Raw genomic sequence first — 17,740 nt, 5'->3', positions numbered from 1 at the left:
TGTGATTTATTGAGTTGCAGGTGAAAGGCTGTTGGGTTTTACCTTCCTGAAAGAATTCTTATCTAACAAGTATAAAAGCCAGGCAATGTATTCTGCGTTCAGAATAAAACCTCTTTCATACATATGAACAAATAACTTACTAATGGCTTAAAGCAGTGGATATAGCACTACATTCTTGTTGTTTTAAGAGGGCAAATAATGACAGGACAAGAGGGAATGGTTTGTAACTGAGATGGGAGGTTTAGGTTAGATATTAGGAAGTTTTTCTACATAGGGTGGAGGGTGGTGACGCACTGGAACAGGTTGCCAAAAGAGGTTGTGGATGCCCCATCTCTGGAGGCATTCAAGGCCAGACTGGATGTGGCTCTGGGCAGCCTGGTCTGGTGGTTGGCAGCCCTGCACTTAGCAGGGGGTTGAAACTACATGATCATCATGGTTTTCAACCCAGGCCATTCTATGATTCTATGGTATTGAGTCTGTTATGTCTTGTATTAGAGTAACAGATCTTTCCTTATTCAGAATATGCTCAGGGTTTTGAGGTAGCAGTATTTTAGGGAATAGCCACAGGGTCACTTCAAAAATGACCACAGCTGCAAAAAATGTGTTATTATCAGATACTACATCACCAAGTGATCCTTTAACAGCTCCTATGTAAAATGCAGTGGTTGAGCTCAGCTCCCTGGTTGCATTGGGAGCGTACACACGGCCACACCATTTTCTATGAGCTGTTCAGCAGCCCCTGGTCCATACTTTAATTTAGCTCAAACCAATTCCATTGAATGATAATCAGACAAAAAAAAAAAAAAAAAAAGTGTTGTTTTTTTGTTGTTATTTCTCTTCCCTATTTCAACTACAGAGAGTATTGAAATGAAAGAAGAAAATGTACATACCTTTGGAAAGCCCCAGGTAGGCAGGAATTTCCAGCAAGCTCCCCTTGCTTCCAGTGCCAGCCCTTATATGAGGACTGGGGAGGGACAGATCCCAGCTCCACCCCTTCCAGTCACTCAGGCGCACTGCATACACCTGAGCTCCCCTGGGTTGGTCCTGCCTTCCCACCACGTGCTCCATCACTGCTTCAGGCTGTGACCTGGTGTAAAGGTGGTGTGTAAAGGTGGCTAATATAAAGATGTTGACCAAGATAGTGATAAATAGTCAAAGGTTATTAACAAAGGAAAACTCACCAATGTCGATGCCTGGACCAGGAAACTGAGGCAGTCTCCACTGGGGAGCAATCTCCAAGAGATGCTGCCTCAGTGGTGGTCAGCCCTTAAATGAGGTCTCAGAGGAGGTGGAGTCAAAGTCCACCCCTTCCTGGAGCACAGCTGGATTACTCTCACCTGTGCTCCCACAGCTGACCCAGCACTTGCCTCAGCTGATTAATCAGAGGTTCAAGCTGTGATTTCCCATACACCTGGCATTTCTACTACAGAGATAGGCAGCAGTGTCTCCCTCCTCTGATGGGCTGTTTGGCTTTATAAGCTGGTGAGAACAAGCTGCAGGGGAGGAAGCTTCCAAAAGAGTAACGTGAATTTCCCTGACACATTGCACAATGATTTGACAACGGTGTTAAAAATATCGAGGAAATTTAAACACTGTTCGTTTTACATTAAGTCGCCGCCTTAACGTTCGGAAATGGCTTTCTGGAACGTTACCGCCAAATTCCGTCACAGCGTTGCGTACGTATGACGTCCAAAGGTCACCTCGGTAAGAAGAAACTTGCCCCTCAGCGTGGCTCCTCTCACACCGTCCCACCTTTGGGACAGAGAGAGGGGCTGCCCTTCACTGGCGCACAGGGAGCAACAGCGGGGCAGTCCCGAGGGCTAAACCAGTCAGGAAGCAGTCAGTCAAACTGTAAAACTGCCACCGTACATCTGAGGACTCCTCCCTTCCTGTTTGGGGTGGTTTGGTTTTGTTGTTTTTCTTTTCATGTGGGTTTATGTTTGTTTTGTTTAAGGCTGTTCTTTGCTTTTGGTTTACTTTGATTGCTTCGTTTGCTTTCTGGTTGCTGTTTCCTCTAACGATGGTGGGAACATGTAGGGTGTAGAAATAACAGGGTGGTTTGCATTTCTGGAAGCGTTCGACGTGTCAGAGGTTTCTGTGATAACACCAAAGGGTGGATGTATCATGCTCCCCTCTGAGGGCTGCTGCTTCTCCTCACCCCCACAGCTGGACAGCAGAAGGTCCAGGATGCTCCCAGGAAGACATACAGGTCTGTACAGGTGATGTCTGTATTGCTCGGTGCTCCAGGAACTGTGAGGTGAATCCTGCTGCTAGAGAGCTTCCTAAAGGAGTCACTTTCTGTCCCAAAAGGAACTTGTCCAACAGAAAGTAGAAGTTCTCAAGACCTGTATTTGTGTCTCAGCACAAATTCCTGATGTGGAAGGGTTAAAATGCATGAGGAACTCACTCAGTGTTGCAGTATCACCTGGGTCGTTGTGCTCCTTCTGATGTCCTAGAAAGAGAGTGCACCATGACTGGCATAACGTGTGTCTGGTCTCCACTGGAGTGCTTACACCAGCTGAGGTTTTGCATGGTGAGAGAAAACAAGTGCAGCTGCTGCTGCCAAGTGGGTTTATTTGCTTCAGCAATGTAACTTACTTGCAGTGCTATACCCCAGCGGTGACACCGAAATGAGAAATGACTGCATTTATTTCCTCTTGCTGCCAAGGAACACAGTCAAATGTGATTCTGAGGACCAAGAAATAGGGTTACAATACCACAGACTCTTAGCACTGATATCTCAGCTACTCAACATAAGAGAGAAGGGTGATTTGCAGGAGTGACACTCTAGTCATTAAGCTGTCACTGGAATAGTCTGAGGGCTATGGATTGCTCTGACTGAAGCAAGAAGCACCAACTTGCAAGCAGTGTATAACAAGGCAGTTCCTCACAGTTTGTCTTTAAAACCTACCAGCTGAGTGTCAAAATTATTCTTCAGTGTCCAGTGGGATAAACAGGGAGGCATTTCTTGGTGTCAGCCTACAAGAGGAAACATGCTAAGATTACACAAGTGAGTTGCTCCAGCTACTCATACTCACAAAGGCTCTAGGGAGTAACCAGAGCAAGCTGGACACCTGCTGAAGGGAGGCTTAGGTCCAGGAACAACACACTCTCTCTCCAGCTGACAGGGACATTTGTGGCAAAGACTTGTGCTGCAGCCAGCCTTTCTAGACCTATCCAACAGGCCACAAGCTCAGTGCTGGCTTAGACTGAAATTCTGATGCAGAAAAGCCACAATCTGGAAAAAGTCATCTAAAAGCAAACGAGGGGCCATATTCTGCATTTTGGCTGTGCATTTTGGATGAGGCTCTACTTGCAGCTAAGGTGTAAGGTTAGGATGGAAGGGGAAACAAAGCCAAAGATTCTCACCAGCATGAGGCTGCAAAAGAGCTGTTGAAGGAAGGGGAAAGGTGCAAAAAGGCTGTGTAACAACTGTGGGGGGAAGCACAGGCACAGGATACAGCCTGTTCAGCTGGATTGACACCAAACAAGTATTTCAAGCATTGCGGCAAAAATTGAATGTGTTATTTCTCCCTTTCATTTCTTTCATAATGAAGTGGTCAAAGAGATCAGCCACATCTTGAAGCAGTTGTGCCTTAGCATGGAGCACACAGGCAGCTATGAACAGCATTAAAGGCATTGCTTTTTAGTGACAATGGCAATAAAGGTGAAGTCTTCAAAAGAGCAGATGTTAGCACCCCTGATTTAGACCTTGTGGATAAAGCTTCTGGCTCTGCCACAGCCTTGCCGGCGGTTCTTCTCTAGGACCAGCATCTCTTCAAGTGCTACAAGGATACTTAGCACATCCAACAGGAAAAGGCTTTATTAACAACTTGCTCTTGTAAGAACATCTTATTTTCCCAAGCATTTCTCAGAGACAGAGATTAGGAAGGTCTCCCGATTTAAGCAAGTGCACAAAATAGCCCAGGGAAATACTATACCTGTCATCTTTTTCCAATTCAGATTTCATTGAAGTGCAAAGAGCTTTGGGAACAAGATACTCTATGACGGAAAGAAACATTCATGCCCTTTTGGATTTCTAGTCAGCTTTGCTGGAGGGGAAGTGTATTTGTATATCAAATCCCATACATCCTTGCAAAGCAAGCATTTTCTCTATCTAAAAACACTGGAAATCACGTATTTTACCTCCCAGAATAACCATGTTAAACTACAGGATAAAGGCCAAGGTAAAGGGAGAGATTATTAAAGCAAAGAGTAAAGCAAAACTGTAAGTGACAATGAGAGTCAGTAAAAAGGAACAGAAATCTATGGCCCCATGATTAAACTGGTAAGCAATGCTGGCTTTAATCTCCATTTCACTAGTTTAAAATAGCAGTGGGGGAGATGAGTTGCAGGAACCCAAATATCACTTGGGAAGGAGAAAGTTACTATTTCTTTAAAAGCTACTTACATTCAAGGCCTCTCTTCATAGCATCCCAGGCTGAGCAAGGTGCTAGAGGAGGGCAGACAGACTCCACTTGATAGTGCAGCAGGGAACTACATGTTTCTATCACTCATTGATTTCTCCCAGTGCTGCTGCAGGATTCAGGCTCTTGTTTTCTAGAGTGAGTTATAGAATGGCCAACCTATTATAATGATTCCTAGAACAAATACTCTCCAAGATCCTGAAGTGTCCAGCACAGCATGTAGCTCCTCTTACTCAGAAGCACACGTAACCATTGGGTAATACCTCAGCAGAGACAGTTCTTCTCCCACCTGCCACCCTGTCTCCCCAGAAGACTAATTCCTCACTGAATCCTCGGTTGTTTGGGTTTTATGGGGTGTTTTTTCTCCTCTTTTACCGAACCTCAGGAGTGTTATGACAGGTGTTCACCGCCCGGTTAGCAGGTTCCGCCAAGCGGCCGTCTCTTAAGGCACCTGATGCGCTGCCCCACAGTGACCTCTGGTGGTAATATTAAAGTTTCCAGCTCTTCATCCAGCTCATCATAAGCAGAGGGCTGTGATAAGCCTTGTGAGACGTGAGGAAATACACCTCGGAGCCCTTGCCAGGTGAAAACAAACGTCCTCCTGTCTGCCTCCTGTTTTTCCATATCGATAGTTTTCATTCACTAGAAGTTCATTAAACAATGATTGCCTGTATCAATTATGCTGGAAATAGCCAAGGTGAGCAATCTGCCAGCAGCACTCAGAGCTCTGCCATAGAATTAGAATCATAGAACGGCCTGGGTTGAAAAGGACCATAATGATCATCTAGTTTCAACCCCCTGCTGTGTGCAGGGTTGCCAACCACCAGACCAGGCTGCCCAGAGCCACATCCATCCTGGCCTTGAATGCCTCCAGAGATGCGCTGGTTTGTTGTCATTAGCCCTTAGGGTGCTATACAGGCCACACAGGAAAGCTGTATGGCGATGAGACTCACCAATTAGACTTCATTCAGCTGTTTCATCAGTTCAGCATAAAGACAGTTGGCATCAGTGTGAGGCAAGCAGTGGGGGTGTCCTTGTTCACCACAACTTTCCCTGTGGGTGACCCATGACCATTCCTTCAATAAATCCACATCTGAGATTCTGTGAGAACCTAAGGAGTAAAACAGACTAGCCAGTGAGTGGGTGGTGACATTCCCATTGCTGCCTACGATGGAAGATGCTTGTTTTGTGAAGGGAGGGAGTCCTTTGTAAGTGTCCTCATCAAGCAGCTATGTTTGGGCTCCTGTGTCAATAGGGATTGTTGCAAAGTAGTGGTCATTAACCATGACCATCACCTTAGGACTTGAATCCTCACAGTGCAAGTAGCAGCTGATTGTACTGCCACAGCATTAAGTCTCAGCTCTGGTTGTCTGTATATTCATGGCCCACTGCCAGTACACACTGATATCAGAATCCCTGAGCTTACACCTCTGGCTTGGTCATTGCTTTCTCAAGTTACACTCATGCCAAGGTTTATCAGCATTGATGCAGTGGCTCTCTAAGCAAGACGAAACTCAAAGTTTCACAGTCCCTCTTTTTGCCTGTTTTTCTTCCAGTTACTGTTACTGTTCAGCTTTTCATTTGCCACCACAACAAACACACACTTATTCAACCCATTGCCCCAGCTGCTATAGCAAAAGCAGCTCATCCCCACCAGGAGGACATGTCAGAGATCCCAGTTCTGACACTGACAAAATGTCACAGCTCATTTGAGCCTCTCAAATTCACAGAGCGACACGCTCCACAGATCATGAGCTCGTTAGCAAGGGCTCAATCTCCTTTCAATAGGCTGATCCAGATTGTTAATTCCCCAAAGTTGTTGCTTCATTAATTCACCCACTCATTAACTCACAAAACCAATAACTCACGCACTTATTAGCAGAACAGCCACAGGCTGAAGGGGAGAGCTCTCGTCCTTTCTTCTCCACCTGTGTGACAGCACCGAGCCACAGCAGCCCGACTGCTGGCGGACCCACTTCAGAGGCTATGATCAGAACCTGCTGAGGAGGTACTTATGCAAAAAGCAAGTTTACCTTGTGCCCATTCTGCTCTGCTCCAGCCCAGCTGCTCCCAGCTGGAACCGTGCTGTGGGCATTGCGGATCCCCTCGAGCTGCAGCAGGCAGATAACGCTAGGTGGTGCCGTTCTCCTGTGGGAAGAGGCAGAAGGTGTTGGGCTGAATGAGGTGCGGTGAGAAGCCTCTGGAGCGCCCAGGGGTGTCTGGAGTGCTTTGGGTGAAGAGAGGGTGAAAGGGAGAGCCTCAGATTGTGTCCCCCCGTCTGCCGGCGGTGCTACCGGGAGGGAGCCACGAGCCAACGGCCAGGAGGCAGAGCGGCTTTGCAGAGGGGAAACCCTGACGCTTTCCTGCACGTTCGGTTCCAGCTACACGAGAGAAGCGTAAAGTGAAGGGCAGCAGCTCTGGGCCTCGGCACTGCCCATCCCTGCAGCAGATGGGGGGCTGCTACAGCTCCACAGCGTCAGGGCCACGGAGGAGACAGAGCCTGAGCACATCCAGCTAGTATGGGTAAACGTGCACTCTTGCAAGTACATTGACATCCAGACTCAGAAGTTAACACAGATAGATAGAAACTTCTGTCTTTACCAGCCAGTACCCACCTGCATGCACACAGCTCTCAGATGAACAGCCCAGGTGGGGTTCATCCTCCCCCTCACTGGTGGAATACAGCCCCACTCCATACAGATCACATCCACTGTTGGCACCACACCTGTCTAGCACCAGCACCCAGAACCCCCTAAAGCTCCCACACGTTAGCACACAGAGCTCTGCTCCATGGTAGGCACACCTACAGCTGCGAAGCAGAAAGCCAGACACACTGAAGGTGGTCAGAAATCAGATTTAAGCAGGCAGATCAGCTGTGGTGATCAAGCACAGCTCAGTCAGCACAAGCTTCTGACCTTAATACTCAACCAGTCTTCTATGCCTATATTCCTTCCTACTCAAATCCACCTTGATTAATCTCTTCCTCTATTACTGATCCTTCCACTAAACACTCCACACAGAATCACAGATCACAGAATGACCCGGGTTGGAAAGGACCTCAAGGATCACGTAGTTCCAACCCCCCTGCCTGGCAGGGCCACCAAACATACACATTTACTAGATCAGGTTGCCCAGGGCCCCGTCCAACCTGGCCTTGAACACCTCCAAGGACGGGGCATCCACAACCTCCCTGGGCAGCCTGTTCCAGGGCCTAACCACTCTCCTAGTAGAGACCCCCTATCAGTTCTTAACACATCCCCACATTCCTCTTCAAAAATCTCTTAATCAGTTCCTACGTGATCCCAGAACATTCTTCCTGATCCCCTTCCACCCAGTGCTGTGTACGGTGAAGGCAGCCAGACCTCTTAATTGGCAAAGTTTTCCGGGGAGTTTCCCTGCTGACTCATCCTGATGGGTTTCACATCCTTGAATCGTCTCAGGAAGCAGCCAATTCAAGGTGCTGTAGTTCTCGCTAATTAGGTTACTACCAATTAAGTTACCAAGGTTCACCACCTGTCGTTCCTCTGATTCCCTCCCTTTCTGTGTGTTTATGATGATTAGGAGCTGCCTTTAGTTGAATGGCTCAACAGATGCCCACAGATCTGGTTAAAAGTAAATGAAAGGAACTCACACCTTTCTTGTTGGATTTTTCTCAGCACCTGGTTTAATTAAGTGTAGCTAACAAATGGCAAAGTGTGAACTGGGAATTCCAAATCTATGTGACAGAGGATGCTACTGTCAGCCCCAGTGGCACCAGGAATCTACTACATCTAAGGCCATGGAGGAGACAGGTGCTCCTGGTGTCAGTGGTGTTACTATAGACAGTGGTCATGTCTTTTTTGAAAACAGCTGGCATAAAATACCTTATCCTCTGAGCTCTGTTGAATAACTTGTGTTTACTACGTGCATTGCACATTGTATCTTAGCCACCCTAAATCACACAGCCACCGAAGAGCTGGTTCTCTTTCAACTGCTGTCTGAGCATTAGAGTCCTTTCTTTCTCTGACGTGGTGGCCTTGGAGGGTGTACTGGGGTAAAGAGGTCTCCTGCTGGATGCAGAGATGTTACATTGCCAGCTTCTCTGGGTATGGGAGGAGCAGATGCCATGATCTGATGCAGTGTTCTTCCAAGTTCTAGCTTTCCTGAGTAAAAATTGTTTAATAAACCTAAAAAACAGAGGAAAGGATGGGAGGAGAAACAGTGTCAGCCAACTTCAGTCCAACAGCGTAGAACTGGAAGAACAACCCATTCCTTCCCAATTCAGGCATATATTGATTACCAAAGGGCGCCAGCAGGTGAGAGCACCATAACAGCACACTAAAAAACTGCTGCATTGTTAAATCCTGTCTTAAGCAGTGTCTGTAAGCGGGTACTTGAAGCAGGTTGTAAGCATGGGACAAGCATATGTGGTACTTCCCTGTAAATTTATGTTTGTTTTCCCGGTTTCAGTTTTGGGATTTCCTGCCTTAGGTGTGGTTTCTGCATATTTAAAATCCCTCAGTGGATTTTCTTACATGAATTAACATAGTATTCCCTTCCATCCACATAAACTACCAAACTCCAGGCAGGCTGTCTGGTAGTTTCTTTTCACATGTCCCTCCTCCAGCATGGAGCACCTCCTTCCCAAGCAAGGGGCAAAAAGCACAATCACTGCTACTCCCTCTACTACGTTTTCTTCTGCCTACAAATGAGGCTGTCTTCTTTCTCTGACTCTCTGTTCCCATGACTTGGTTGTATTTTGGGCTCATGACAGAATCAAGCAGCATCAGAGATTTCTCAGTGAAACATTTAGACAGGCAAACCTCGGCACTCCTTATCCGAGGGTCTATTTTAAGCTCTTCTAAGCAGGAGAATCATTAATATTTCAGTCTAACTTATTTAAAATTCAATTGTAGCCTTCCAAACGTTGGTCTGTGTCCTCCACCCAGAGCAGGAGACCCATTAGCTCGTTCCAGTGTCTCCATTACATAAGAAAACAGCAGTGAGGGGAAGAACAGAGCTCCACTGAACTTTACACTTAACAGACCATAATTAGTTGTCCAGATACTTTTGTATTTCTTGTTTTTTATTTTATCGGATGTTACAAGCTGCCACTCCTGCCTTTTCCTGCAGAAAGGGAAAGCACTTCGCTGCACAGCAGTTCTGATTCGTTGCAAAGTATTGCTTTCAGGATATGAACGGATTCCATTTCTTTTTAATGGTGATATACACGTCTACATGGACAAACATATTCTTCAGGAAGGTCTTCATCGCAGAAATGCCACTGTGTTCATAAAGCCTTTATCTGTTGCAGTTAAGTCTTAATCAACTGGCAAGTCTAATTCCCACCGCCACTTCCTTGCTGGTATTACTTCACCCCTCAGAGGGGACAACTGATCAATATACTGCATAGTTTGCAACTCAAAATGCAAGAACTGATTGGTTTTTCAGTGGTGGTGTGCCAAAGTTCCTCATTTCTACAGTGCTCCATGGAAATGTGATGGGTTGGCTTGCCAAAGCACATCACTGCTTTCCCCCTGTATGTTAGCCACAATCAGAAATAGGTAACGGGAAGGTCCAGGCCTTATGACACATTCAGAAATAATATATAGATAATAAACTGTGTCTCTTCTTACTACAAGCAGCTACCAATTGTGAATGACAGAAAACAAAGCAATGATTTCAAATCTAGTCAGTATGCTGCCATGGCAAATATAAGCCCTGCATCCACCAGTCCATATGAATACTGGCTTAAAGGGTTGGTTTGTTTTTCTTTTAATGAGCTATACCTTTCTAGAAAGAACGGCAGGCAATGTGCCCAGCTATTGCCACAGCTGCCACTGACAGAGATGAAGGTTCCTCCCCTCATCTGTGAGGTATTAACTGCCTCTTCTGTGGGGAGTAGAGAGGACGTGCAAGCCTAAATCCAATTGCAGGATCAAGACAGATTATGCAAAAATCCAATAAAAGTATTTTCCCAGCAGGGAGATTCATGCCAAAGAGAATAATGCAGTCTTTAAGATTGCTCAGCAAATAGTGCAGTTTAGGAGAGTTCATGTCACAGCCCGAGTACTGGGCAGGTTACACTTGTCTTCATAATTCTTGGTCTTTCTCATAAAGTAATATGAAAACACCATCTGGGAGATCAGTAAAAACCAATGTGTAACCCTCAAGGCTGGCACCAGAAAGAGGGACATGGCAGTGCAGGCAGGTTTGTGTCAGTTTCTCACTTCGTACAGCCATTTGTACAGGAAACGGCAGGCAGCATCTCCTGGAAATGAGTGTAGAATCAATGCAGCACCACTTGTTGGGCAGAGACAGCTCATGCAGGGCAGGCGCTGTATCACTGCAGGACCCAGGGCCCACAGCAGAAGGCCACTGCGAGAGGACTGTGACACTGGGATTTGTGATGGGATGCTTCATGATGGGCCCCTGGGATCTCTGTTGCTCAGGCCAGCAGCTGGCTTGTAAATTCCTTGTGAGTTTAAAAGAATTCCCTTCCTGTCCAGCTGCTTCGAGGAAAAACTACTGCGATGGTTATTCTTGCTACTCTGGTTCCTTTGTAGGAGGGATGGGGATACAGCTATAGGCTGAATTATAGGGATAGGATCAAGCTGCTGCAAGATGCGTTCCAGAGACCACTCTCAGGAAGCAGCTTCCATGACTTGCTGGCCCTCTGCTGCCCTCACATTGTCCTATCATCAGTCCCAGCACCAGAAGCTCAGCTAGGCAGACCTTCCCAGCAATGGAAGCCATTTGCTAGAGAGGAACCAGAGACACTTCAGAAAACAGCTCATCCTACTTTAAAAACTTTCCATGAGAATTTCTTAGCAGGACAGACATGGGTGTTTCACACATAATCTTTCATTCTCCCTTTGGTAAATACTAAACGGCCAAACTCCCACCTTGTTAGCACTGTGGAAGTGGTCACACATCTCATCCATCTCCCCAAGGCCAGGTCTCAAAACCTCGTGCTGCCAGTCCCACCGGGCTTCTCCTCTCCATCCCAAGCCATGCCCTTCCTTGCAGGGCACCAGTTCCTCATGGCCTTGTGAATAACAAAGCTCCAGTCTGCAGCAAGCACACGAGGCCACCTCAGGCATTTCTGGCAGGCCTCCTGCCCATCCCCAGGCACTTGCTGCAGCCAGGCCATGCAGGTCCCTCTGTGCACACAGCTGCCTCACACATGTACTGATCCAAACAAGACAGCCAGATCCACTCCATAGCCTGAGCTAATAGGCAGGATACTCAAGCTGTTCCAACAAAACAGCCTCCAGTGCTTCAGGTTGCTTGGTCTCCAGTCCCTACACTAATGGCCGTTTAGAGACCTCATATTAACGAGTAACAGGATAGCATAAATACATAGACTTTGTACAAGGACAGGCAGAGGATTACAGCTGTGCACCTCAGGCACAGTCTGGTGGGAGCTGCTGCTTTAGTCTGTTCTTCCTGATGCTGCTGAGCTGGGCGGTGATTAGGCACCTGCAGTACGAGCAATATGAAACAAAGGAGGAAACAGCATCCTGCACTGAGCGCTTCAGCGCCTGCCTTTCCTGTGACTAGTGCAGGTATTTACTGACAATGGATTTAGCATCAGGAGCAAAACAAACTCACTGAAGATAAAGCAAATGTAAGTAAAGCTGAAAAAAAGAACAACACACACACACACATTAGAAGAAAATTTTAGTTGTATTTTATTTAATTAATGAAAATCTACCTTAAAAACAAAAATCAGATTTGGTAACCCAATACATTGGATTTGAGAAAGCTTCAAGCTTTTAAGCACAAGCCAGAAGTCACAGTCTCAAATGAGAGTTTCAGAGGCCAAAGCAATACACCGGAACAAAGTGGGATCGTTAGGTGGAGCCGTGCTCCTTGCACCGTTAGCGTGGCTTCAGGCGCGATATTTGTCAGCTGTCAGTTACAAGAAGCTTTTGTACTTGTTTTACAGTTATGCTTGTCGCACTGCTTACATAGGCCCTGGATTAATGGAGAAAACGAGCAAGTTGAAGCACTTGCCTGTCCAATTACTACCAACAGACAATTTACATTGTGATAAAGCTAGCTTTATTTAAATGAGGTTCAGACAAGAATTAACTTTACATATTATTAACAGCTTTGGAGCTACAAACATAAGAACTGGGATTACACAGGTCATGCTACTGTTATTTCGTTTTACCTGCTGCATTTATTGCAATATGGCTTAACGTACATAGGTATACAGTTTGTACAAATTCAGCCAAGTTTGCACTTGTGAGGTGTTATTAAGAGCATGATTAACTTGCAAGCCAATTTAAACCTGTGGAAACCAACAGAGATTGTTGGAATTGCCCAAAGGTAGGGGGAAAAAGCTGCCGCTAACCATGGACAAAGACAGACTGGATTGTTTGAAACCACATCGTTCAGCTTTAAATATTTATATAATTTGCTCTGAGGTAAGGAAAAATCTCTTGATGCTTCCACGCAGGGCAGCACCAGATGGTGCAATCACACCAGTGCAATCAGTCACATTGCTTGCTGTATGTGCAGCCCCGAGGAGAGGCGAGCACCTGCTGTAACAAGAGCATTTGTACACTAAGAGTTGATTTTCAAATAAATTACTATACAGGTAGGATAGTGAGCTATTGTTCGCTTGGTGGCATCGGTTTCACAAAGTGCCATCTGGAACCTTCACTTTCGAAATCAGAGCTGAAAGGATTGACTTGCAGCCCATGTTTGATTCTAATGTAAACAACAAAAGGAAGGACCTACTCCTGCTGGGGACAGGCAATCCCAGTGAGGTTTCTTTCTGTCTTTAGATCACCCTGCTCACCGCAGTTTGCAGCTGTTCTCAGTTCAACCCAGCTTAGGTGAAGGTTGTTAGGAACTCAGTACTACAAGCTTTTCTTCAGCCTTTTGCAATCCAAGGCAGAATTCATTACCAAGCCCTTACCCTCTCTACTCCCCCCCGCCCCCTCAGGGAATTGGTAAAAGCAACAAGGATCTCAAGAAATGGGGAATGCTGTGATGGGATGGCTCAGCCATGGGTTGGGAAAGGACGATACTTGTATACAACATGAATATTAGATGATGTTAGTGAAGGTAACATCCTGGGGATAGATGGGGCTGTGATCAGGACTGAGCAGACTCTGCCAAGAGCAGGGTGTGATTCAGGGTTGTGGTACGCCTGCTGAATGAGCAAGACAGCAGGGAAAGGGTAAGCCTAAAAGGTTCTCAGAAACCTGAGAGGACTGCAAGTGGAAGGGACACTGGTCAGCACAGTTGGATCTGAAACAGGTCAGGGCTCTCCTTTTGTCTTTAGAAATATCAGAATTCTACATTAAAATCAGAACTGGGCTTATGATTTACATATAAATATTCAAAGCATGACTGCCAAGTTTTGGAGAGATTTTACAAGGGGATAAACCTGGAACAATAAATAGGAAACTATATGTTATTGAATTCCACTCCACCAGTATGAATTTCCTCTCCAGGCTACTCTACAAAATTCCTTTTAGGGTATGCCTAAACAGTACAGAAGTATCAGAGCTCTACATTAAAATCAGAACTGGGATTAAGACATACATATAAATATTCAACACGTTACAGTCCAGTCTCAAAACCTGAAGTCTTGAACAACAGAAAAAAAAGAGTACTGTCAACCTCCTTTCAAGCTACACTGTAGAAACAAATTCTGACTAAATCAGGCCCACACAATCGAAGGACAGATAGAGATACCTGAATGGGACTGAAAGGCAGCAATCTTGAGCACCTTGCTCAAAAATCTGTGCGTGATCCAGTTCCTGCTGTTTGACAGACGCACCTTCTATCAGCCGTAAGTCTCATGTGTTCTCTTCAGTCAGCTCTCCCCTTCAGCACAGAAGTCGAGCAGCAGCTGTGGCCGCTCGCTGGTCAAATCAAGGCAGCTACGGAAGATGGTGGGAGTAAGGGGGACCGCAGAAAGGAGGTAGGGGTTTTAGGGATGAATGGAGAATTCAAGAGACATGGGACATACAGGACGGAAAAGTTAAGTGAGGGGACGGCAACAACTCTGACACAAATTTTAGTGGTCTGTCCATTCACTCTGATGTGCATCTCCAGTCTAAATGGGACGTTTTCAGCAGAGGCAAATGACCTTTGAATGGGACACGTGTGGATATACCCAATATTAAAGGCATTGGTTTTTAATGACAAAAAAGGTGAAGTCTTCAAAAGAGCAGGTGTTAACATCCAAGAATAAAGGGTAGTGAATTAAGCTCCTGGTTCTCTCACAGGATTGTCAGTTGTTCTCTAGCACTGGTATCTCTCAGAACGCCACACGGATCCTTAGCACGACTGAAAGAGAAAAGGCAGTAAAAAAAGCTTTATTAATGACAATTTATCTCAAAAGCATCATAGTATCTTTCTAAAGCAATTTTAGAAATGGATTTGAAGACAGCCACGTGGCTTAGTTGAGCAATCACACCAAATACCTGTGTGAGAGACTATAACTGTCACCTTTTCTGATTCAGATTTCACTTGAAGTGCAAAGAGCTTTGGGAAAGAAGCACTTCAACTTTACTATGGAAGGCAACAAAAACCTCCTTTAGTTTTTTTTTTCAAAGAGCTGTTAGCATGGAATCACGCTCATGGATTAAATCCTATACAGACTTGTATTGTAGGTGTTTAACCTAGGAAAACTGGAAATCATAATTTTTTACCTCCTAGAAATATCACACTAAACTACAGGCCAAGACAAAGGCCTTTTATGTGAGTATCTGTATGGAAAAAAGCAAGGCACTAAGTAGCCCAAGAGAGAGTAAAGACTGTGTGGGGAATTCTATGGCCAGTTAAAGCAGAGAGCAGCTGTCTTTTCTGAAACCGAGGAGGAAAAAAGGAAAGAAAAAAAAAAAAAAGAAAAAAAAAAAAAGAGACAATAATTGCAGAAATCCCAAAATCTACTTTGCGAAGAGTAAGAAATCACTGGCTACAAATACTACTTACATTCAGAGCCTCAGGAGCCAACAAGTTCTGACTTTGTGGACCATCACAATCTGTGTCTTCTTGGCAACCATCGTCCTGCCATGTTTGTGTTTTCCCATCTTCCACTAGTGGGTGACCATCTTCCTCCCTTTCTCCACACATTTGTTTACCTATATGTTGGTCTGAGATCTCCACAACCTTTCCTATCTCCTTTTCCTTCAGTTTTACTTGGCGTATGTCTAGGATATCTTTGGTTGAATCTTCTGAGGTACTTATCTCTAATGCTGAGTTCTCAACTCTCACTCTATCCCTTGAAATGTCTTCAGGAGTAGTCACAAAGTCAGAATTCTGACTTGGTCCATCTTCCAGTGCCTCAGAAGTTAATAGCACGTCTTTTGCTTTTTCTACAGCTGCATGAATATCTGCAGACTCTGTTAATATAGCATGCTTGCTTAGTCGGGACTGCTGGAGCTCCTGCTCTTTACTTGATACCTCTTCTTCCTTTACTACCTGCGTACTTTCCAAAAGTTCAGGTAAAGTCGTGTCTGTCGGGCTTTTCCCTCTGGACTTAGTGTGCTGTTCTGACTCTAAGGCAGCTGTCTCTTCTGTTTCTGTAAGTTTGTTAACAGCAGTCTGGATGGCGTTCAATACGATTTTTGTACTCTGGGACTCTATAGTCCCAGTTGGAACAACATCCGTCTCAGATTCCGCGTGGGAGAGAGTGAGACCATCACTTAAAGGAGCAGTGTTTTGTTTGGGCTGATCCATACTCCAGAAACTCTCTTGCTTCTCTGATATTCCATTAACATAAGCGTGAGTTACCTGAGGCTGGGGTGCTTCCACAGTACCAGGCTCTGCAGTCTCACAGCCTGAATAGTCAGGAGTAGAAGCTGGGACCTCACCAGAAGCCATTTGTTCTGGTGTGGTTGCCAAGGGGTCTACAGTTTTGGCTGTGGGCGTAGCAGCTTCTGCTACAACATGCTCTTCAGCTGCTGCAGCTGCTACAGGCACAGGCACTTCCAGGGACTCTGAGCTTTCAGCTGGTGGGGAGGCCGAGTCACAGCCTTCCTCTTGCACAGAGAAAACCTCTTGCTGGACAGCTGTTGAACAACATTCATCATCCCTCACAGCTTCCTGTTTTCCAGACTGAAATTCTTCGACTGTTTCCATCAACTGCCCATTTATGTTTTCCTCTTTCTGAATGTCTTGACTGTTTGAGATTTCTGAAAGTTCTTGTTTTGTTTCTGCAGTCCTTTCTTCAGCTAAGCTGCTCTGTATTTCACTTGTCTTAGGACTTACGTCAGTGCAGATGGTGCTTCCATTTTCAGTGACATCTAGGCATGCTGATGCTAAAGTAGATTCGTCTTCTTCAGTCTTGGGAGGGTGCTCAGTGAGAGCATTATCAGACAGTGAGCGTGTTTCAGTTTTGAGCATGGAATCTTCTATTTTACCACTTTCAATTTCATTACTTTGGGAGAGAGTTTCAGGTGTTTTTTCTATGAGTTCTGACTCTAGGACAGGGACAGGATCTTTTGCTGTAATCTGCCTGCCATCCCCATCCCTCACACTCTGCTCAGCAGCCTCAGCTGCTTCTGAGCCAGTTGCCTCTGATGTAAGAGCTGAGGTTTCTACCTCACTGTCCATTGGGACCTCATCAGCAATGACTTCTGAGCTCTTTACTCCAAGGAGCACAGCATCATCTTCCTCTCTCTGTGCAGGTACCTCGCTAGGAACTGCTTCGATACAAGTTTGCTCTTGCAAGTCTAACTCGGGAGTTTCATCCTGACTCTCAGTACTGACAGGGACTTCTGCGACAACCTCTTTTGTGCCCACTGGTCCCACAGGGAGTGTTTCACCCTCTCCTTCAAGTTCTGCAGGCTCTTCTCCTGTAGATCCTAATGCAGAGGTTTCATCTTCAATCTCGTTCTGCACCTGTGGAGAATGGTAACAGTCCTGTAAATAAGGATGTGAGCTGGGGGAGACTGAGAACACTCTGGGTGCAAGAGCAGCTGAATATAAGACCACGAGGGGAGTAGGGTTATGGGAAGATTGTGAGTCGAGTATGTTGAGTTTAGTGGGCCACTAAGATCCCAGCATGTCCAGTTTGACAGGACACAGATCAGGAAACAACGGACAGCTGACACATCTGGAACACAGACTAAGCCAGAAAGATGGTAGAAGAAGGCAGAAACAAATCAGTCATAGTAACTCCTGCATGACATGGAGATAGTGACGTGATTTCTATTCCTTCCTTTGCAGAAGTGCCTCAGCTGCAACTGTCTATGCTTGTGACTGAAGATGCAAGTTCTATGTAAGGTATCATATGGATATTGTATGTTCTCACATCCACTACAATACTCTGCAGCACAAATATCTGCAGCTGCTTCTTTTGG

At 45.7% G+C, this 17,740-nt stretch overlaps 1 protein-coding gene across 5 annotated transcripts in view; it reads right to left on the bottom strand.

Moving 5' to 3' along the window:
- Positions 1-12,076: 12,076 nt before the first annotated feature.
- The window catches only part of AKAP12 (A-kinase anchoring protein 12), a 31,576-nt gene continuing 25,912 nt past the window's right edge, over positions 12,077-17,740 (bottom strand). For all 5 annotated transcript variants that reach the window (XM_015858138.3, XM_015858140.2, XM_032443339.2 and 2 more), the window contains 2 exons: positions 15,369-17,279; positions 12,077-14,720 (listed from right to left, as the gene is read on the bottom strand). In XM_015858138.3, the coding sequence (XP_015713624.2) occupies positions 14,712-14,720; positions 15,369-17,279 (1,920 nt within the window). In that variant the 3' untranslated portion in view covers positions 12,077-14,711. The remainder of the gene's footprint in view (positions 14,721-15,368; positions 17,280-17,740) is intronic.

The sequence above is a fragment of the Coturnix japonica genome, chromosome 3 (assembly GCF_054131305.1).
Source record: "Coturnix japonica strain WE chromosome 3, WE-NBRP24, whole genome shotgun sequence".
Taxonomy (NCBI): Eukaryota; Metazoa; Chordata; class Aves; order Galliformes; family Phasianidae; genus Coturnix; species Coturnix japonica.
This window is presented reverse-complemented; position numbering and strand designations above follow the sequence as displayed.